At 37.3% G+C, this 23,966-nt stretch overlaps 1 protein-coding gene across 2 annotated transcripts; it reads right to left on the reverse strand.

Annotated features, from left to right (window-relative positions):
• Positions 1-3,840: 3,840 nt before the first annotated feature.
• CUNH5orf51 (chromosome unknown C5orf51 homolog) lies at positions 3,841-23,735 on the reverse strand. 2 transcript variants are annotated; one of them, XM_040630475.1, is made up of 7 exons: positions 23,416-23,734; positions 19,463-19,569; positions 17,197-17,340; positions 14,267-14,398; positions 13,295-13,409; positions 8,248-8,434; positions 3,841-8,123 (listed from the first exon to the last, which is right to left on the reverse strand). In XM_040630475.1, exons 1-7 carry the CDS (start codon positions 23,513-23,515, stop codon positions 8,012-8,014), a joined length of 897 nt encoding a protein of 298 aa, XP_040486409.1. In that variant the 5' UTR covers positions 23,516-23,734; the 3' UTR covers positions 3,841-8,011. The 2 variants fall into 2 exon arrangements, with proteins under 2 accessions (XP_040486409.1, XP_008690811.1); XM_008692589.2 differs by having other exon boundaries at positions 3,841-8,434; positions 23,416-23,735.
• Positions 23,736-23,966: the final 231 nt, after the last annotated feature.

Below are 23,966 nucleotides of genomic sequence, written 5' to 3' on the forward strand. Positions count from 1 at the left end.
GCGTGTTGTCTCCAACCGAGCTTGAAGCTCTCGCCAAACTGCCCGTTCACTTCAGGCCTCAACCCCGCGAACCTCAGCCAGTCGCGTGAAATCCCTCGCCCCTTTATAACTTTGTTACCTCTCCCAAAGTCGTTCTGTCTGGGACCCACTTCCACTTCGTCTGGGCCTAGGTGGCCCCTACTTATTCGATAGCTGGCACTCTTCCTTTACCTTAGGCTTAATAGCCAGTTGCTTCCTTCTCAGCACTGCCGTGCTGGGTGTGCAGTTTTTTTATTGTTTTTCAGTCTCCGATTTACTGTTTGTTTTATTGGGAATTAGCAAAAATGGACCAGGGAGGTGGCCAGGGTCCCAATCACAAAGGACCTTACGCCAAGGTGAGGAGTCTATATTCTCTCCATAAAGTTTTAGGTACATTTAAAAATTCCTGAAGGTAGGCATCCCAGAAAAGGGTAGCAAAATAGGGCTAGAGTAAGAGGAGAAACCAGATATGGTACTGTTGAAATCCTGCTAGTGATTGCGTGTTTTTATCAAACTGTCAGAACAGCTATCCATTTTACTCACTTTGTCCAGCCTTACTTTGAAAGGGATTTAAGATACCATAGCCCACATTAAAAGATATTAAAATACTGTCTTCCTGGGGCACCTGGGTGGCACAGCGGTTAAGCATCTGCCTTCGGCTCAGGGCGTGATCCCGGCGTTATGGGATCGAGCCCCACACCAGGCTCTTCCATTATGAGCCTGCTTCTTCCTCTCCCACTCCCCCTGCTTGTGTTCCCTCTGGCTGGCTGTCTCTATCTCTGTCGAATAAATAATAAATAAAATCTTAAAAAAAAACTCAATTGAGTGATGTAAAAGATCAAATTGGCTTTATTGAACAATTCATGAATCTGGAAGCATCCCATCTAGCAAATGGAAAGGAGCTCCATCGAGCTGCAGGACAAGAAAGGTTTTTAAAGGTAGAAGGGCGCCTGGGTAGCGCAGTGGGTTAAGAGTCCTATTGGTTTGGGTTGAGGTTGTTATTGCAGGGTCCTGATCTCAGGCTCAGTGCTGAGCATGGAGTCCGCTTGGGTTTCTTTCTCCCCCTTCCTCTGCCAACCCCCCCTCCCTCGTTAACAAATCTTTTTTAAAAATTGAAAATAAAGGCAGAAAATGGGGGCGCCTGGCTGGCTCGGTTGGTGGAGCACGCAACTTTTGACCTCAGGGTTGTAAATTCAGCCCCACATTGGGTGTAGAGATTACTTTAGAAAAAATAGGCAGAAAGGAGTGGGGGGGAAAGGGAATTATTGGCAAAAAGTACACTATTATAGACAAAGTCATCCTCCTAGTGCTAACCAGGAATTCCATGTTGAAGGTTACTTTCTTGGGGTGCCTGTGTGTGTCAGCTGACTAAGCCTGGGACTCTTGATTTCAGTGCAGCTCTTGATCTCAGGGTCTTGAAAAAAAAAAGTTACGTTTCTGAGGGGGCTGAAACTGCAGTTAGGTTAGGTATGAAGTCTTGGTCTGCTGAAGTGAGGCCCTTAAAATAAGTGATTCTATTTGGGGCCTGTGGTTTTCAACAAAGGTAACCTATTATTTTTGAACTGGGTATAGTCTCTACTGGTAAGACGGACACAAATACTTATTCAGTACTATGTGTCATTCATTTTCAAATAGATTACCTCAATCTAATCCAAAGAATACTCTGCTCAAAAACTAGAGCTCTGTTCCTTAAAGGACTATTTCATTCTAAGGTTATAAATATAAAACTTTAAGTCTCTAGGATTATTCAATAAAGAGCAAGACAGCATTATCTGTTATACTGTGCAACAAGAAAAATACACATGCCACAAGAAAAATACATTCAGAATAATCCAGGGGCTTTAAAATTCCACTCCTGAGGGGCACCTGGGTGGCTCAGTTGGTTAAGCGTCTGCCTTCGGCTCAGGTCATGATTCCAGAGTCATGGGATCCAGTCCCACATAGAGCTCCCTGTCAGCAGGGAGTCTGCTTTTCCTTCTGCCCTTCACCCTGCTCGTGTGCTCTAATAAAATCTTTAAAAATAAGTAAATAAATAAAATTCCATTCTTGAGAACAGACATAATAGAGCTCTACATAATCTGGTTTAAACTCACTGTCAACCAGCAGTTGCTTATAATATCCAGGACCTGCAATTTCTTTTTATGAAGATATCAAATCTGGAAATTCTAAATTTCACAATCAACATCTGTCCACCATTGTTTTATTATCTCAATTGTCAAAATAGTCTCTCACATATGACCCAAATCATGTTGAAAAATTAATCTTTTTTTTTTAAGATTTTATTTATTTATGTGACAGACAGCCAGCGAGAGAGGGAACACAGCAGGGGAGTGGGAGAGGAAGAAGCAGGCTCCCAGCGGAGGAGCCCGATGTGGGACTCGATCCCAGGACCAGGATCACGCCCTGAGCCCAAGGCAGACGCTAAACGACTACGCTACCCAGGCACCCCTAATCCCCCTTTTTTAGTCTTCAAGACTAAAGGATCAGCAACTTCATAAAGCTTCATGAAGCTATTACAGTCTATAAGGATCATGATAGGCTACAGGGAACATATATGTAAGTTGTATGTATACAAATATTTAAATACATAATTATATTTAATATAATATACATACACTTTCCCTTCATATATATTAAGCAGAGTGCCTAATGCTTAATAATGAATGCAGTACTTATTGGCTTGAATTTACTTTTCAGAAGTAAATATCTGGGGATCTAAATGTCAAATACCAAAAATCCAATAAAGCCTGACAATTGAGGTTCCATGAGATCTAAATATAAAGTTTCATTATTTTTCTTGCATGCTGTTGCTGATGGCCAATAACTAATCCAACGGCAAGCTCACTTCTGTGAGGCTGTCCAGACAAGAAAAAGAATCATGAATTGATTAACCATAAGGCATTTCTTCTCCCTCTCTAGGAGCAAGAAAGAACTAGCACAAGAAAAAAAAATGTGTTTCAATTAAAGTATGAAGTACTGAAATGGGTCTCAGCTTTTACAAAGAAATGTGAGCATTTATAAATGTATGGGTTATAATTTTATGAAATTTTTTTTAAGATTTTATTTATTAATTTGACAGAGACAGCGAGCGAGAGAGGGAACATAAGCAGGGGGAGTGGGAGAGGAAGAAGCAGGCTCCCAGCAGAGGGGCCTGATGTGGGACTCCATCCCAGAACGCCGGGATCACGCCCTGAGCCAAAGGCAGACGCTTAATGACTAAGCCACCCAGGCGCCCCTATGAAAATTTTTAACATGTATAGGAGAGTTAATAATGTAATGGAATCCCATGTATCCACTAGCTGATTCAAGTTACCAATTTATCAGTCTTGCTACATCACCAGCACTACCTAATACATCCACATTTTCACTCAATTATTCTGGTTGATGAGTATTATATTTTTTAGCATGATGAACTATATATACAGACCTAGACTTAAGAAAAATAAGAACTCTTTTGAGCTCTTAGGATGTGGTAAGCATCCTAAGAATCCAATTGAATTAAGCAGTTTGAACATTAACTCATTTAATTTTCAATAACCTGTGAGGCAGGTACTATTATTATTCCTTTGTTAAATAATAGGATATTAAGGTAGAGAAAGGTTAAGTAATTTATGTGGAGTCACATAGCTAGGAAATGACAGGGCTAGTATTCAACTTCAGATCTCTGGTTCCAGAGCCTGTATTCCTAACCACTATATTGCCCTGTCTGAAAGTTATTAGAACCGTAAGAAATAATACTCAGATGTCAATGTAAACTGAGACAATTAAAGTTTTCCTTTTGACACAACACTCTGATATAAAAGAAAACGAAAAAGATACAAATATGGGAATATGGTTTTATTAAAAAAATTTATATGCTCCAAAACATTTTACTTGGAAATCTTCACTAGAAGTAAGAAAACAAAAAACAGTAAAGAACACCAGGATGAATACATAACACATACTTTAATTGTGGATACATTAAATATATTTTAATATAATACTTCCAATAACATGTTATTTCATATTGTGTTAAAAATAATACAAGGAAGTGACGCTAGAGAACTACAGAACTGGATTCTGTTGCAGATAAGTTATCCTTATTAGAGCCAGAAATGGAGCCCTGGAAGATGGCAAGAGAAAAGTGACAAGCAGTCCAAAACTAGCATATCATCCAGTTGTGGGTTTTTAAAAATGCCATTAAAATAAATCTGAGAATACCTCTAGACACAGTTCCCCCATTAATGAACATCATAGAATCCACAGTGGGAGTGTAAAAGTTGGAATGTAATTTTATTGCAGGGTTTTAGCCATAACTCACTTCACTCTACTGTAAGTGAAGGAATGAGGGAACGTCTTGTCATGATTTACACCATAATCAACATCAAACAATTCACAGTAGCCAGAAACCCTATAAATGCCACAAAGCAGATAGGCCTTTAAGTTTCAAAGCCTACTTAACAAAAAAACAAAACAAAACAAAAAAATTCGCACTGGGAAAGAACCACACAAATTTAAGGATTATGAAAAAATCTTTAAACAGAGTTTAAATTTTCGTAACCATCAAAGAAACCCCCAGTGTAATAAACACAACAAGGCCTTTAGGTTATCACTCATTAGTAAAGCCCACACTGGAGAAAACACCTTAAGTGTAATCAAAGTAAAAAGGTCTTAAGTAATGACTCATTCCTTAATTCTATATCAGAACTTGCATAAGAAAGAAACTTTCTGAATGTACTGAATGTGCAAGGCATTTAACCAAAGGGACAGAATTTGAAAACACTGATGCTAAAGTACATAGGTGCCTTCCCAACCACCATAAATGAAATAGCACTACTTTCCAGATTGTAACAAGCTCTTTACCCTGCTTTATTCCTTATAGTGCTAACCACTTAAAACGCTATAAATTTATTTTTAAAGATACGTTAACTTCCTCCACTAGAATATAAACTCCAAAAAATGGTGTTTTACAAAGCTATATCATCAATGCCAAAGATGAAACCTGGCATGTAGTAGGCACATAATAATTGTTGATGAGGGAATTCTACTGCTTTCCTTATGTAGAGTATTTGTTATCTTGAAGATACTCTAAATGAAACAGAATTTACCTAGGCTTTAACACATACATAAAAAAAAATCTGTTGTTCCTTGCTTTGTAATACACAAGAGTAAAGAGCATTGTAACTGTTATGGTTGTGTGGGGGATGGAAAAGTACAAAAAGCACCCAGTAGCACCCTCAGAACTATCCCAACCAGTGAGGGACCCAAGTAGTTCACAAGGGTCATGAAGGCAAAATAGAAGTTCCCATTTCTGAAAAGTTCCAAATCTATAATAATACTTTACTCCTCTGAGGAGTAATCCTTATTTGCCTTGTCAGCCACTGGTATAGAGGGCATGGCAGTTTGGAATCCAGTAGCAGCAACCCTTTTGTGCAGAGTTTGGCACTTAAGAACCATGTCTCGTTATCAATTAAAAAAAAAATTACTAAGGGCCTACCATTCATTAAGCACAATGTATAAAGATAACATTTTTTTTTTTAAATATGGAGTTCACCAACTCATAAAGAACTATAAAGCAGTGTTTCCTGTTTGATAACATGGGTGGGAAGATTAAGGGAGCAGAAGCAAAGGAACATCTAACTTTGAGTGGAAAGGGCTGGAAAAAGCCTTAGGGATACAATATCACTGGAGCTGAGTCCTAAAGGATAAGTAGGTATTCACTTGGCCACAAAGAAGGGCAAAGCATTGTAGGCAGAAGTAATGAGATCTTCAAAGAGTACTTTTCTCCAGGGGAAAAGCACACACATGTTGGGAAAGGAACCAAGTACTTGCAATTGATCATGATGCTCCAAAAGGGGTAGGGTGGGGGAGGGTGGTCTGTGGTTCTAAAACCATACTAAAAATGATTTAAATCTTTATACTCAGCACAAAGGTATTTTTATAGTAGAACTTGTTAAAAAGCTATGTTAAATAAAAATCTTAGTTGTGAGAGTTTAAGCAAAGAGGGGCAGAGATAGGGAGAGATTTTCCTTGAACCAAGAGGCTCTATCAGAATGTTTATGTTTATCAAAAAGGAGCCTGGGCTTTTAATGTTTGAGGAACACTGGACTAGAACATGATTACATAGGATGCATTGTAGAGATAAAAACAGGGAAGGTAGACAGAAGCTAGATTATGGCATTCTTTGTTGTCCTGCACTATGAAAGATCAAAACAACCAATACATGAACCAAAAAGGATTTTAGAAAAAAGACGAGGGTTATTTGGACATACTTAACTTAAAATTACTAAAATTATATAAGTGAAGACATTTAATAGAAAGTTAGAAAGAAGGCTCAGAGAGCAGAAGCTGAGATTCAAGTTCCAAGTGTAGAAGTCAGCTTAACATTAAAGGTGTCAGAAGAAGCCATGGCTATGAATGACATCACCTAAGAGTAAGTAAAAAAAGAGACAGACAGCATGAGAGAGAGAGAGAGAAAGCAAGGAAAAGGGGGAGAGGAGGGAAGGAGAAAAAGGATAGACCTCCAGGGCCTATCACCTAAAGGGTAGGCAGGAAAAAAAAAAAAAAGAAGCCCCAGGGGAAATGAGGAAAGGCGAAGATTAGCTTTCAACAGGGAGCAGGCAGCCTCTTTCCTTCTAAAAAATGGGGAAAATGATAGGGCAAAGCCAGGATACAGAAGTTTAAGTCCTCATAGTCTCAATTTTCTGTAAGATAGGACCAAAAGTCATATGCTAAGGGAGGGGACAGAGGACCTCATGAGGAAAGTGAGAGGTTTAGATTAGCCACCATGGAAAAAGGAAAGGAACCACACCAGAAACAAACGATAGGCTTATACTGAAGGCTCTCTAAAGTTGAAGCTGAGATACTTACAGGGATTACACTTTGAAGGGCTACATGTACTTCACATGGGATGCACATTCCAGAAAAGGTGGGTGACAGGATTAATTCAACTTTGAGACTTGCAGAATGGTTAGACTGAAGGACAAGGGAACAATGGACTTGAAGGGACTGTGGAGAGCACTGAGGCTGGACAGGGAAGGAAGAAAATCTGAAAGGGGCTGATGGTTTAGGAGAAAGAGGAATAGTCAAGAGAAGGGGGCTGTGAAGAAGCTAAACAGATAGAACAGAAATAAAGGAGAAAGAAAAATCAATAAAAATGAGGATGTGAAAAGCTGGAAAGATGTGAACTGCAATCAGTTACTGAAGTTTAAGATTTCAGAACAAGAAACTCAGGATGGTGATATTCATTCAGGGTGTAGCCATGGGAGTAAGTTCCTGGAATGTGATGAAGTCACTGGTGCAGAAGTCAAGGATATCAGCAAGTTATTAGATCATCCCAAGATGACAACAGAAATTGAGGTAGACAGAAATACTGTAAGCAAGATAGCAAGTTAGTTTCTCTGGCCTTTATCACTCATCTCTACTATTAAAGACAAAAATATGAAAAGGTGCACTCTAAACACATATGACCTAATGATGGACTAACCTAACTTGGTTTCATCGTCATTACTCATTTGATAAACCATCCATTTTCTTTTAAACAAAATAAGAAAAGCACTTGAAAATTTTTATATAATGCCCAAAAGAATAAAAATTGTAAATGTCACAAGTAATGGTAAAACGAAAAATGAAACATTTCTTTTGTGGCATCTTTAATTATTCAACTTATTCTGGAAATGGAGTCTAAAAACTAGTCATAATTTTTTATTTTGCCAATTTTTATATCCTTAGCATAAATCTAAAGCAATGAGGGGACTTGATTTTAATCTCTAAAGCATAGCAAACTTCCAAGATAGATTTAAAAATAATCTAAAGATATTTAAAATGGTCAATTTTATGTCACAATAAAAAAAACTAATAATAAAAAAAAACTTGTAAAGCTAAACTTGAGTCCTACTTAGTATTAGTTATAGAATATCTGCAGTTCAGGCTGAGTTAGAATAACATACATGCCATCTTAGAAATTCAGAATCGTTCCTTCATAGATTTAAAAATATATAATGAAAGATGGCATTTAAAAATAGGTAACCACGCTGGATATCTTTATGTAGTGTAACATTCTTAAACACAGCGTCAATATGTCTTCTTTTCTGGAACTTTTCCATTTCATGGGTTGTTTTGTTTTCCTGTTTGAAAAGGAATAGATGAACTTACTGGTTAGTGTGATGCTGAAAGAAGTTTAATATTTGTTTTGCATTTGTTGTATTCCATTCTTGTTCTTTCAGGGGTCCTTCACACACAGATACATACTTTTTCAAAATTTTTTCTCCTACTTCTCGAAAATCCAAGGGTTCTTTTTGTGTCATGCAGCTTGCTCCAGAATCACCAGAATCCACTTCGTGATTTTCTGGCTGTTGATCTGCACAATGCTTCAATCCCCAGTAACACATTTCTCCACTGTACATCATAGCCAGCAAATGAATGTCACTAAATATTCCTGGGAAAATCATTTAGGTTGAGAAATTAGAATTTAAATGTTTAAAAAGAAACCCTGGCCATTTAAACTCTAATAAATTCCTTTTATGTCATTAAGCATTTTTCCTTCTCATTTAACAGTTACACTAGAAAAGCTAAATTATCATTAATATATTCCTCATGCAATTGGCATTTCTATCACTATTTTACCTATAAAAAGAGGTCCATCACCCCCACCCTCCAAAAAACCAGAGTATTGTCAGAGAAATTTTTTTTTTAATAATTATTTAGGTCACTATTTTGGGGTATAGCCTAGGATCAGTGATACAGTTCCAGTCAAGTATTCTACACCTCCTGTATTTGTACAAGAGTCTACAGAAATTATCATACATAAGTATGACCCCAGGAGGCCATATAATTCTGAATTATCAAAGATGTTAAATCATATCCAAGATGCTTTATATTCCCAGAAAAAAGGAATACAATGTAGGATTGTCATCAAGAGTTAAAAAGCATTCTTATTACGAAATAAAGTAATTATAGAATTAAATATGGCATACTACATATATTAATTTGGTGGACAGACATATAGATCTAGAATCAAAAGATCTGGGTATAAATTATTGACTACTATTTTGGGCAACTTTGAGCCTAAGTTTGCAAATCTGAAAAATGAAGATTCCATACAATCTCTTATTTTATGGAGTTGTCTTAAGGAATAAATAAAGAGGGGCGCGTGGGTAGCTCAGCATCTGCCTTCGGCTCAGGGCCTGATCCCAGGTTCCTGGGATCGAGCCCCGCATTGGACTCCCTGCTCCGCGGGGAGCCTGCTTCTTCCTCTCCCACTCCCCTGACTTGTGTTCCCTCTCTTGCTGGCTATCTCTCTCTCTCTGTCAAATAAATAAATAAAAATCTTTAAAAAATAAAAAAAATTTTAAAAACTTAAAAATAAAAAAAGGAATATATAAAGAAAATATATAAAAGTTTTAGAAACCATAAAACGCTATACATGATTATTTATAAACTTCTCAAAGCCACTAGAATAAATAATTTCTTCTAACGTATGATTAGAAAAGTGTACCTCAAATCAATGGGTATCATAATCTCAGCTGCTCACCTAATATGGCTCATCAGAAATTACTATGATGGTACTAGTGATATAAAAATAGAAGAAAAATCCAACTTTCAAATCTATCATAGTTTCTATTGTCTTCAATCTACCACAAGCTTTTTACAGTCTCAGAATTTGTCCTTACAGTTATCCCCTTCACTTTACCTCAAATTCAATTCAGGTTCTGAGTACCACCAAAAGAACAGGTGTAGCAGGAGAGAGGACTCATTAAACCATCAATAAAAGAAATAGTCATTTAAGAGCAGAATCTGAGGCCTGCATTCATGAAAATGATAGGCTACACTACATTAATTATGCTTTCTATGAATAAAACATTACATACATATTATATTATAAAAGTGTTATGTACTATGTTTTATAGAAGTATAAACATTATTGTTATAACATATAAATATTAATAAATATAATCATTTCTTCTCACTTTTTCTTTAGTTAATAGATCATAAACCTCAGATAAGCTGGTTACAGCATTAGATGTTATTCAGAATTATATTTTGTATTAGATATGGCATTTTGTTGAAAGCATATCCTTTTTATTTTTGTAATCCTATATCCTGTCTAGAGGTTCCTAAAAAGAATGGTAGACGGGAATAAAAAGATAGAAACAAAAATGAAAGGAAGAATGAACTTTTAAGCAGGCTAGTGCTTTGGGAGGAGGAACAGAAGTATGTCCCAAAAAGGGAAGCCACTTGGGAAGGGTGAGAGGAGTGTTTACCGAGGGGACATCTGGGATCCAATCTGTGCCCAAGTCTAAGCTTCATTCTTATATTAACAAGGAGTGACTGCTGAATAGGGGACACAGATATCCTGTGGGAAAATGTTACTAGAGAGAATGAATGGCTATCCTCTAAAGAGTGGTTCTCAAACCTGAGCCTACATTAGGATTACCTGGACACGCACATGTTGATTGTTGCACCCCCAACTCCAGAGATTCAGATTCAAGTATGGGGTTGAGTCTGTGAATCTGCATTTTTCACAAAGTCCTAGCACTTAGGGTGATGCTGATCCAGAGACTATGCTAAACTACTGCACTTAAGTATCAACAGAAGAAATGAATAATGTCAATTAAGCACTTTCTCCCTTTCAACTTCCCCAAGGATTCCACTACTCTCTAGCTATAATCTTTTTGCTGCTATGAACTTTCCTTGATATTTTTTCTCTTAACGCTCTACATGGTTGTCAATAAAATATTCCACTTTGCATTATGCAAGTCAGTGTACTTGGTGAAACATATGTGATAATGGGGAGGTACAGGTAGGGAGAAGGAGAACAACCCATGAAGTGAGAATGAGGGCAGAAAGAGGACTTCCACAGGGGGGAAAAAAAGGGTGGGGGTGGCCAAACTGATATCCACTCCACTTGAAACAGTGATATCTAAAATCTGGCTGCATTGTAATATGGGAGCATATTAAAAACAGATTCCTGGACTTCATATATTGAACTGACCGTGCAGGTGGTACACCGAAATCTGTTAATTTTTAACAAGCTACCCAGGCAATTAGTGATGCTAGTTCAGAGCTGCTCCTTTCAGGGATCTAGAATCCAGGTTCTAGGTTAAGCTGTGAACCAAAATGCTGCTGAGAAGGCAGCAGGGGAGGTCCTCAATGGTATAAAAAAGGTCACAAACCAAGGGTGTGGAAAGCTCAATAGTACTTTGATTTAACCCACTTGACTCCAGGGTTATTCTGACAAGGCTATTTCTATAAGGGCCCACAGAAGAATGAGGCTCAGAAATGACATAAAGAGGCTCACTGAAGACATTATTTGGTAATTTTTAAAAGCTGAAAATTTAATAGCATATATGTTCAGAGGACAACCAAATGATTATCTCACCTTGGAAGAAGAAGTAACAATCATACTAAGTAGACACTGCTTTGAGTTTTATCTAAAGTTGGGTAATTCATCATTAAGATCTGGCCACAAAAATATTTTGATAATTCATATAGAACTTTTAAAATTAATATTAAGGATAATTCAGAATTATGCTTCCCCCTCTTTAATGGGGTCTCGGGAGTAGTTCAGCCTATGAAAGATAGGCTTGCTGGCTTCTAATCTACATCTTGAGAGAGAAGAAGTAGGAAAGAGCAAATTGCTTTAGATGAGAGCAAGAAGCTAACACCAGAAGAGGATCTAGCCCCGTGGTAAAAGTGCTAGGGAGCGGATGTGTTCTTTTTTCCTGGAAAGAAGATCTGTCCCTTTTGATTCTCCTGTTGAAGAAGTAGTGGAAGCTAGGGGCTAGTACAATCAAATTATGATTTAAAAGAAGACACCAGTACTACAAACATCCTAGAGAAAATTCCAGGCCATAAAAGTATCCTACCCTATGACTAGAAATGGGAGAATAAGGGAAATTGCTGATCTTGCTACCTTCTTTGGTTCTAAATAGGCTTTGGTGCCCAAACCTTTTTCGTTTCTATCAATCCATGTGGGTGGGTGAGATTTTAGAAAGGCCATTGTCAATGCAGCTAATCACTTTACTAGTTACCTGAAAGAAATACTTCCTAAAAATAAGTCAAAACACCCCACGTTTGTCAGAATATCATGCCCACTGGAATGGCATTTGGTATTGACAATTTTTAGGACAAGCTACTTGCCTGAATTAACTGAAAGTAATAACTTTCAGTAGCCAGTCAGTCACATGTTAATGACACTTAAATCATGCTGTTTTTTTCTAAGCAATGTTTTCAAATAAAATGGAAAAGCCTACAGAAGCTAACAAAGAAAAATAATTAAGATATACTTATAAAATTAAACTATAGAATTTTCCCTAAGTTTTCTTTTTCTTCTCCATATTTAATTTCAGATGAAGTATAATTTCAAATTTTCAGAAAGTATGAAAGAAAATTTATGCATATAATCAAATGTCACTTGCCAGGTATGTGACCTTTAACAGGTCATCTGGCTTATCAGGACCTCAGTTCCTCCATTTATAAAAAGATGGTAAAAATAAGTGGTTCTTCCCTCCCACACCTCAGTCTAAAACCCAAATGATGCTCTATATCCAGTTCCTAATATTTTTAAGTGCATAGACATTTATGACAAGAACTAACAGTTGCCTCCTGATACTCATTCTTCCCTTCTTTTCTCAGTTAAGAGACAACCTTATTTGGGATGGCAACGTATCAGGTAAAGGGCTATCCTGTACATCCCAGGTTCCCTTGTACCTGTATGAAGTCATGTAATTAAATTCTCGCCAGTGAAATGTAGGTGGAAGTTTAAGTGTCAGAAACTTCTAAGGTTGCTCTTTTAGACTTGGCTGAAAGAAACATCCTTTTGCCATTCCTATAGACTGAAACATAGGTGAGATGAAAGGAGCTCCAAGAGCATCCTGAGACAGTGAGAATGCAGTATCCTCAATGGGGATTCATGCTGCACAACTCTGGGAAGTGCTATTTACATGGTAGTCTATATCAGGTGCCTCCCTCTGAGGCTGTAAGGCTGTAGTTCTGAAGATGATAGAGGGAAAAGGTAGGAACCTGATGATGCCTTGGAGCCACCATAACCAGCTCCAGACCACTTTTATGTGAAAGAGCAACATGATACATAATTCTCCCAGAACTGCTAGAAAGAGGTTAGCAGTATTTTTCTGTATTACATGAGAAGATATTTAAAATTTTTAAAAGCCCTCTTATTATTTTTTGGTATATAATGTAACTTGAAATTCATTTAAATCAGAGTTAAGTCTAATAAACTTCTTAAAATTTTTAAAAAACCTTTAAAACAGAAAACTTCAAAAAGAGATCACATTACCTTCACTCAGTAATTTAGCTGTGTCTAAGTCTTGGAAAGAAACTCCTTCATTTAACTGGATAGGACACCGATAATTTAGCATCTGTAGCAAGTAACTGATTCCATCAATAAGGTACTAAATGAAAGTCAAAGCCAAAGAATTGCAAGTATTATATACAGAACTGTAGAAATTTCAAATGTTAATTTCTTCCCCATTCTTTACTCAAGAGAAAATTGGCTAATGTGTAGACATATCTTATGGCTATTATATTACAATGGTAGAAGGACCCACCACCCCCATAACTTTTATAAATGTAACCTTTCAAATGCTCCAAAAAGCAAAATTGTATGGGGGAAAAAATTAACCAAGAACACATGATTCAGTAATACACTTGTCAAAAATGTTATCAGAGGAAGAAAAGGACAAAGATAATAAAGATGAGTTCAATAACAATTTATTAAAATATGTATGCACTTATTATAATTTGAAATATTACGATCAAGCTTTTATATCAAGTGTGACCTCTTACTTCCAGGCCCACATAAACCATGTGTACAATCAACTCAAGTTAAACTCCTTAGTGATACTTAACACTATGATTTACTGATTTGGTCAGAAGAGTCAAGATGAACCAGAGGGCTACCAGGGTCATGGTGGCTCTTTATGAGTGATCTGCTGACAGAGAGGGTTACAACCAAGTTTGTTTTCTTCAGGCCAAAAATATGCTTCGAAATTAATACAGACTGTCTAGCTTGTATTTTAAAAAATAAAAATCCAAAACTTAAAAAAAGCATGTAGAATTTACCAGTTTACAAAGGCTTTCACATGTTATCTTATTTAATCTTCACAATAATTCCAATTTGTTTAAGAATACATAGCTAGTAATGTAAACCCAGACTGTTGACTCCACTACTTTTATAACTACATCAAGGACAGCTTTTTGAAATCTATAAACGTCAATGATCAAAAATGTATAAGGAATGCCCTTTTACCTTTTTAAGCAAACTGGATTTTCTTGTGAGCCACTCTCTTCTTTTGGTCAGAGAATGACAATACATATAAAGTAGGGCTCCCCGTCTCCAAGAGAGACATTCCAGGAGTTCATCCCCAAGCAAATCGCAGGGCTGAAAAAACAAAGACATAGCTAAAAAAAGAAACCTTGCATCTGTAAAAATCAAAATTAATTTCAAAATATTGAGCAATTCAAAATGCTTTCATTTCACAAAATTTGCCCTTTACTTAGCTTCTTATACATGAATGCCTTATTTTGAATCAGAAGTATAGAAATCTATTGCTACATGAAAATTAAAATAACTACTCCAATCTACAATTTTTTTAGAAAATAATGTTTCAGTATTTTAGTAGCCAATTCTAAGATATCTAAAATATAAGTTTTTTATAATCTGATTAAAAAGATAACTTTTCCATTCAGCAAGTGGTGTGGGAAAATTGGACAGTTACATGCAAAAGAATGAAAATGGACTACTTTCTTACACCATAAACAAAAATAAATTCAAAATGGATTAAAGATATAAATGTAACACCTGAAACCATAAAACTCCTAGAAGAAAACACAGGCAATAATCTCTTTGATATTGGCCTTAGCAACACTTTTCTAGGTATGTCTCCTGAGGCAAGGGAAACAAAAACAAAAATAAACTACTGAGACTACATCAAAATAAAAAGCTTCTGCACAGCAAAGGAAACCATCAGCAAAATGAAAATGCAACCTACTGAATGGGAGAAGATACGTGCAGATGATATATCCGAAAAGGGGTTGATATCCAAAACACATAAAGAACTTATACAACTTAACATCAAAAAACCCCAAATAATAGGATCAAAAAGTGAACAGAGGACCTGAATAGATATTTTTCAAAAGAAGACATACAGAGATGGCCAAAGGACACATGAAAAGATGCTCAACATCACTAATCATCAAGGAAATGCAAATTAAAACAAGATACCACCTTGCACCTATCAGAATGGCTAGAATCAAAAAGACAAGAAATAGTAAGTGTAGGTAAGGATGTGGAGAAAAAGGAACCATCGTACAGTGTAGGTGGGAATGTAAATTGGTGCAGCCACTGTAGAAAACAATACGGAGGTTCTTCAAAAAATTAAAAATAGAATTACCATATGATCCACTAGTGGATCCATTAGTGCATAATTCCACTAGCAGGTATATACCCCCCCAAAAAAAATAATTTGAAAAAAAAACCACACACCCCTATGTTTATTGCAGCATTATTTGCAACAGCCAAGATATGGAAGCAACCCAAATGTCCATCAACAGATAAATGCATAAAGATGTGGTGTATATACAAAGGATTGTTATTCAGCCATAAAGAAGAATGAGATCTTGCCATTTGTGACAACATGGATAGACCTAGCCAGTATCATGCTAAGTGAAGTAAGTCAGACAGAGAAAGACAAACACCATATGATTTCACTTACATGTGAAAATCTAAAAATCAAAACAAATGAATAAATAAACATAGAAAAAGCAGAATCAGACTCATAAATACAGAGAACAAAATGATGGTTGCCAGAGGGATGGGCAAAATGGGTGAAGGTTGAGTAGAGGCTTCCAGTTATGGAATCAGTTGAGTCACAGGGGGAAAAAGGTACCATGTTATTGTAATAGCCTTGTAAGATGTAGCTACACTTGTGAACATAGAATAACATACAGAGTTCTTGAATCACTAACTTGTACACTTGAAACTAATGTGACATTGTATGTCAACAATACTTAATAAAAAATAATTTTTAAAAAGGATAACTTTTCAGAAATATGTTACTTGAAACAAGATCACACTTATTTGTACTATTGCTACAATAAAATAATTTAAGATATATACAAAAACATTTTCAATAAATCAAGCTTTTGGTAGTGCTTAGGTGGCTCAATCCATTAAGTGTCTGCCTTTGGCTCAGGTCATAATCCCAGGGTCCTAGGATGGAGCCCCCCATCAGGCTTCCTGTGCAGCAGGGAACCTGCTTGTCCCTCTTCCTCTGCCCCTCCACCCCCACATGTGCACATGCTCTTTCTCTCTCTCTCAAAGAAATAAATAAAATCTTCAAAAAAATGCTGCTTCCTGAATTAAGCTTCCTAAAATGAGGCCTTTGTGATTTCATTCTCTATCTCTATAAAAAAAATCAATCAATCAAACTTTTACTGTGTTACATCATTTAAAACTTGGGATTATGTGTTTCCACAATTAGCATCCCCTGATAAACACATAGAGAAAAAAAAAAAATCAAGGTAAAGAGACCCAGCAGGCAGTTAGAGAATTATTTGCTTGAAAGAGTAACCAGGTCTAAAGACAAAAATCTTGGAATCATCTAAAGACAGAGGACAGTAAAAAAGCATGTGAACAAGTTATGAAGCACAGACAGAACAGAGATGATCAGAGGATTAGGAAGATATCCCTGGCAAGGGCCTATCTTTCCAGGATGGGGGAGAGGGGAGGTGCCTGGGAAAGAGCAAGACTCTGAGACATGAAGAGGAGCATGCAGGACCTCAGAGGGATGGGGTGATCAATGGGAAGGAAGGCAGCAAATGTCCAGGGAGATGAGAACTGCAAAAAGGACAAAAGAGATGTAGTAATTAGATCACTAGGGACCTTCAAGAAAAGAGTACCTACAAAAGTAAAGGGAACAAACAGCAAATATCTGTTTAGAAAATGATCAGACACCATTAATTTCAACACAATCCCATCATGCAAATATTCTGAAACATATATATGATACTTTAGTTACGATGTTGGTCTGAAGTGTTAAACTCTCATATATCCCTCCTTTAATCTTAATTTAAAACAGAGAAAAAGACACATTCCAGAGGAAAAATTACAGACTCTGAGGAACAATCCAGCAAGAATCAGCATCATTTCACTATAATTTATAGGAGTGCAAAACTTACTTTTGGACGCATATTATTTTCTTTAACTAAAATTTCTGGTTCTGAAAGAAAACTAATCAGCTCTTTTACTTTCTGTGAAGAGTCTTCAGGAAAATCTTCATCTACTAGTTTGTTCTCCTCAAAATATGTCATGTCCAAAATAGCCTGAAGTAAAAGAAAAAAAAAAAAAGGAGTATCCACAAAAACATGAATAATTCTTACAGTTAAGCTTACATATACAGATGCTCTATTAGACAGTTAAATCTTCCAGCACAATATTTCAATTTGAAAAGTAGGAAAAATGTCTAGAAAAATATAATCTGTATATGTAAAGAATCTGTAAATGTATAGAAAAATACAATCTGAGATGGACTTTTTAGGAAACTTCTAAAATACTGAATTAATGACCTTGCTTCTCTCAAAAAAAGTAAATAAAATGGAGACTTTAGATAAACTAATCACATAATTATGAAAAATATAATTATTAGGTTCTTTGCAATTTACACATATATACTTCTTCAACATTTTCTCAGTGCTTGGTATATCAATTTAAGGTCAATACCTCTAGTTTTATATATTTAATCTTCAAAGGATTTGTTTCCTCAAATGCAGAACCAGCATTTGGGGGATATGTATCCCACCACCCAATAAAGGCAGCATATCACCAACATTATGAAATGTAAACACTAAATCCCCAGCATTCCTAAATACAAGATGCTCTGTTCAAGTACCTTAAAACTACCCAACCCTTTCTCTTTTTTTAATTTATTGGACTAAGACTAAGGAAATTGAGTTCTACCACTAATCACCTAACTAACCAAGGACAAGTCAATTTTCTTTTATTGGTAAAATGAAGAAATTGCTTTTCAAAGTTCCTTGCTTTGAGAATAAAATGAATTAACATATATAAAGCAAACAGAACACTAACTAGCATACAGGATTACTTAAGTGCTAAGCATTCTTGTGTGGAAGGCCTAAGCCACAAAGGGCAAGATCATTATCCTATGGAGAATTACCTGTTGATTCAGATCGAAAATTAGGGTCCAAGGAGGCCTGGGGAATTTAGATCTGTATCTCTAGGTCTTTCATCTTATCTTTAGAGATAAATTAAAATGTTTAGGGGCGCCTGGCTGGCTCAGTCAGTAGAGCACATGACTCTTGATCTCAGGGTCCTGAGTGTAAAGCCCCATGTTGGGCATGGAGCCTACTTAAAATAAAAATAATAAATAAATAAATAAATAAATAAATAAATAAATAAATAAATAAATAAAATGTTTAGAATTCTCCCATGTGAAAGACATGAAACAAGCACGGAGTCTTCCAAAGGGAAAGAAAGCCAGGCAAAGCTCTGCCAAATAATAGCAGGCCCTTTGGGGTTTGTGAGTACAGTTGTTATAGGCTCATTCAGCCATGATATCTGAAGGCAGAACCCAGCTTTATGTACTTCCTAACGGAAAGCAGAGTGCCAGGCACCTAAGTGCTATACTTGTGTACTTTGGAAGCTTATCTAAATTTAGTTTCTATAACCACTTCATCATTATTATACCTTCACAATCACGTAAGGGCATATGAAACACTCTGTCAACTATAAAGTGCTATAGGAATGTTAGTTACATAATGAAATTATGTTTCTTAATGTCAACTTGCCTCAGCAGTGTTTAAAACCAAGAAAACGGCTCTTGTCCATACAGTGACCTGAATTTGAAAGGAAAGTAAAAAAAATGGGGGTGGGGACACAGAAAAATCTTACAGACCTACATGACAATAGCAGGAGAGTCATGTTGAGCATCCCAAGAAAAGACTTTCAGGGGAAAAAAAATAATTAGGGACTTCACAGAGCCCTTCATTCCCTCTTAATAACCTTCAAGAACTTGGGAATTGCATGTAATAGTGTTTTGCTTAATTATATATAAAGGGAAGCAATTCTGTCATCCGCAAGATTTCTTTCCTTAACAGATTAGATAATAAATCATACTTTTTTGTATATTGCCTCAAAGTTTCAAGTCCATATGTTTTATATACATAGGTTTTTTTGACGAAAATTAAACATTTTATTTTTACTTTAAAGTTTTTATTTTTAAATAATCTCTACACCCAACATGGTGCTCTAACTTACAACCCCGAGATGAAGAGCGGCATGCTCTACCAACTGAGTCAGCCAGGCAGCCCCTAAATCAAACACTTTAAATAGAGAATAAACCGGTTTTGCTACACCTAAACTTTGGAGTCAGTCATCTTATATAAGCAATTTTCTCCATAATATGTCAGAAACCACATCTCTTAGTACCTGTGTGTAAAGTTCTAGAAGATTTGATGGATTTGAACATTCTTTGTCTTCACCACACAGAAGTTTCAATTTTTCTAGAGCTGCAGAGGCCCGAATTAAAAAGTGATCTGTAGGAGATAAAAACGTGAAGATTATTTCATATAGTTTCAAAGCATTGAATAAAAAAAGGTATATCTGAAATGATATTGTTACAGTTTTGAAGAAGCAGCATGGTAGTAATAATATCTTTTGTAAAACATGAAGTATATCATAATACCTAATCCTTAACAAATTTATCATGGTAATTTATTCTGAAAAGCTAGACTAAACTGCCTAAGTTCAGTTATCATTTCTTAAATGCAATCTGTTTCTTCATTTTCATAATGCTTTTATGGTGTTCACAATGTTTAAGTAATAAATTTAAAATTTTTATTGGAATAGTACAAACAATATACATAGATCTACAGAAAGGGCTTCCACTGAACTTATAATTTCATAATAAATGTATTTTCTAAAACATGATTAAATCAAATGCCTCATAAAATGTAAGCCCTGAGCAATTATAACTTTATTGTGTTTATGTATTTATGTATGTAAGCAGCTGTTACAATTAATTAAAATTACATAATCCACCTGCATATTTTATTCCTTTAAAAACCTAAAATGGAACAAATTACCTAATTCCTTCAAAGAAGGAACTGAGTATTCTAATATGTCCTCTAAAAAACAATTCCCCCTTCCCTCCTCTCTACATTGTCTAATTTCTCTCCTTTCTCTAATATCATATTCCTTTTGCTTCTATGGTTTCACTTTTTCTTATGGATTTTTCCTACCTAACCTACAGAAGTGTCCACACCAAGGTGCTATCTATCTACCCTTCTACATCATCTCACGTCAAATTTAGACATGCCCACCATCAAGACACCAAAGTCCTTGAGTTTGCCCCTCTGTGCGTCCCTTCTGAAATATACACCCTTTCCAACACTAGCCAATGGACAGAAAATGTAATACTTGGTGCAGGCCCATCTGATCCAGCTTTAGCACTTACACAAAAGCTGTTCACCGTTGAAGTAAAGGCACCACCAACTTTAGTTACGTCTGCTGGTAATCATACGATGATTTCAAGTTTTCCTAGGTGAAGCCTAATCTGTATCTAAACCAGATTCTGATTGCTTTTAAAGTCTACTATTCACCTGAACTGAAAGCTACTTCTTTAGCACTGCCCTCCCTCCTCAGCCCAGAAGTACATCTATATAACCCAGAAAAGATTCTACTGTGAAGTGAAATTATATGGAATATGGCACTCCTTATGTGCTTCTTCAGAAACTGAGTTGATATTTTCTTCTTAAATTGCAAGATTATTTTAAATGTAAAGACTTGCACTGAATTCAGTAAGCCATTGCTGAAGGAGTAGCTCACATAAACTCTTAAGTACAGGGGAGGGGGATAATGGCTCACATTTTACCCAACTTTTATAAAATGCAATACTTTTACTAGAACCATTCAGTCAAAGAAACAACTCGCAAGGCAAAGACAAGTGATTCTTACATAATCCTGAAAAAAGTCCCTCTCATGGCATACTCCATATAGTAAACATATTGTGTTTGTACAATGAGAAATAAAAAACAAAAATTGACTTAGTAATAAAAAGAGCATTCTTAGATGGAATATGTGGCTGCATCTGATCTAATTTGAAGTAGAAAATAGGAACTATCAATCCCTACAACCGAACATATAGTTGTTACATAAAAGGGCACATTTTGGGGCGCCTGGGTGGCTCAGTCGTTAAGCGTCTGCCTTCGGCTCAGGGCGTGATCCTGGCGTTCTGGGATCCAGCCCCACATCAGGCTCCTCCGCTGGGAGCCTGCTTCTTCCTCTCCCACTCCCCCTGCCTGTGTTCCCTCTCTCGCTGGCTGTCTCTCTCCCTGTCAAATAAATAAATAAATTCTTTAAAAATTAAAAAAAAATTAAAAAAAAAAAATAAAGGGCACATTTTGAGTGAATATTATTTTTGTTGTGAGGGAAAAAATGCCAAGTTCAGGGGTGCCTGGGTGGCTCAGTTGATTAAGTGTCTGCCTTTCGCTCAGGTCATGACCCCAGGGTCCTGGGATCATGCCCGCATCAGGTTCCACGCTCAGCCCAAACTCTGTTTCTCCCTCTTCCTGTGCCCCCTCCCTCCTCTCCTGCTCTCTCACTCTCTCTCTCAAATAAATAAATAAAATCTTTTAAAAAAAAAAAAAAGAATGCCCAGTTCAGTTCAAACATGAAACCATGTTTTAATTAAACTTCATAAAATAAGAAAATCTTGCTATTAATACTGATTAATAGCTCATAACATGGATCACTATCATTTCAATTTTAGTAAATTTTCACAACTTTAAAGTCTCCCAACAAGGAGTGCCTGGCCGGTTCAGTCGGTAGAGCATGCGACTCTTGATCCTGCAGTCGGCAGGTTCGAGCCCAATGTTGTGTGTAGAGATTACTTAAAAATAAAATCTTTAAAAATAAATAAATACAGTCTCCCAACAGAAATATATAGCATTTTACTTTTACTTCCACCCCTCATTCTAGCCTGTTTAAAGAACTCTTCCATGGGAAAATGAGAATGGCTTTCCGGTTCAGTGATAAATGAAAAAAAACTCTTTGATCTCTTTAGGCTGGTTTAAATGGAGCTGGGGTGGGGTAGAGATCACTGTATAGCTTATTTACAGGTAACCTGGATATACTTCCAGGTAACAGCCACTACAGTCCATAAACTATTCACGTGAATCCTGGGATTTGCTTACCACACCCTGAAAAAGAAATCAGCTTCAGGGTGATGGGTGGGTTTTGAAGAACATACTCCTAAGAAAAGATAATCCAGCAAATAATCTTCACTGGAACTTGAGCCATTTCATTGTAGACCCACTTCAATAAATTCACCAACAATCAATCATCTGGCAAAAAGTTTCACTACTATTTTTCTGTAAGTCGGATGACAATGAGTCAATCCACAACAATTTAAAAACCTATCTGTAATAAAGGCTCAAAACTCAAAAAGAAAATAATATAGAGGGGCGCCTGGGTGGCTCAGTCGTTAAGCGTCTGCCTTCGGGCCAGGTTATGATCCCAGTTCTGGGATGGAGCCCCGCATTGGGCTCCCCGCTCAGTGGGAAGCCTGCTTCTCTCTCCCACTCCCCCTGCTTGTGTTCCCTCTCTCGCTGCCTCTCTCTCTGTCAAATAAATAAAATCTTGAAAAGAAAAGAGAAGAGAAGAAAAGAGAAGAAAAGAATGTAGAGCCTATAAGAAGCTGAAATGTAATAAAAGAGAATTGGACTTAAAACTAAAAGTCGAGGTAAATAAATACAAGTCCAGGTAATTCTCTAAGCCAGTCTGTCCCAAGGAAACCACTTGGACATTTCCAAACAAGTGTTCTAATACTAACAGTCCTTGTAAGAATTGAGGTGATGTATATGAAAGAATCATCCAAACTATAGCAATGTAAAGCTCTTCTGTAGAATACTATTTACAGTGGGTTTAGAATCCAAAACAGAAGACGGAAATTTATAACGCAGCAATGAAAACGTGTAACTGTTATACACGCCTAGCTATCTTTACTGCACCCAAAACAACCATTACTTGTGTACTCTCAGTCAGCTTCAACGACTCACTTAAACTTTTGTACTTTTATCCAGATTTTAACCTTTTCCCAGTCGTAATCAACATAAAGATGAGCAACGGATTTGACTGAGATGTAAGCAGTTTTCACAGGTTATGAAAAATGCAGTTTCGACGCAAATGCCCTGGCATAAGGCAACGTAAGTTCAGGGAGGTGGACAACCAATCCTGCAGCGAAGGTCAGAAGCGCAACACCTTGGGTAGCTCTGGTCTGGGCGCTATTTGGACCACAGGCCGAAGCCTCCAGCCCTTACTGCCCTAAAATGCCAGCTTTGAACCGGCCAGCCCGCCCGCCCCCCTCTCCTCCGCTCCCTCACCATCTTCGCCCGCGGCTTCACTAAGCTGCTGTATGTGGGCCTGAGCCAGGTCCCCGAGCTCTTCCACTCGCCTCACCACACTGGAACCTGCGGCCGCCATGGCCACAACGGGCGGGCGTGCCCCAGCCACGTGACTGCGCCGGCCCTCGATCACCTGATCCCCCGGCGCAGGCGGGGCGTGAGGGCGGATCTCGCCTGGTTGGTGGGAGGGAACCTCAGCTCTGTGAGGGCCTGCATAGGCGGGCAAAGGTGGTTACTATTTATTTTCTTCCTCTCTGCCTTCCCCTCCCTCCATAATCCGGAGCAACAGGGATACTTCAGGGGCGGGCATGACGTCAGGGCACGCCTCTCTCCCGCCCCGTCCTCTAAACCAATCGGGAGATGTCCACGCCCTCACGTTGGCCCAATGGGAAGCCAGCTTTCTCCGCGGGGCGCTGGGAGGAGAGGGTGGATGCGACTGGCTGATGGTGGTTGGCTGGCTGACCTCGCTGTTGAGTCTCTGGCCCGCGCTGCAGCTGTAATCTGCAGGGCAGATGGAAACGTCTAGAAGT

Source organism: Ursus maritimus, unplaced genomic scaffold, assembly GCF_017311325.1.
Source record: "Ursus maritimus isolate PB19 unplaced genomic scaffold, ASM1731132v1 scaffold_15, whole genome shotgun sequence".
Classification (NCBI taxonomy): domain Eukaryota; kingdom Metazoa; phylum Chordata; class Mammalia; order Carnivora; family Ursidae; genus Ursus; species Ursus maritimus.

Bases quoted from the DNA above. Each gene is read 5' to 3' on its own strand.
- CUNH5orf51 (XM_040630475.1), bottom strand. From the start codon at position 23,515: ATGGCGGCCGCAGGTTCCAGTGTGGTGAGGCGAGTGGAAGAGCTCGGG. The intron at 17,341-19,462 runs GTACTAAGAGAT...CTTTTACTTCAG, and splicing joins TTCTAGAACTTTACACACAG to GCTATTTTGGACATGACATA. The intron at 14,399-17,196 runs GTAAGTTTTGCA...TTGTTTTTTCAG, and splicing joins AAAATAATATGCGTCCAAAA to CCCTGCGATTTGCTTGGGGA.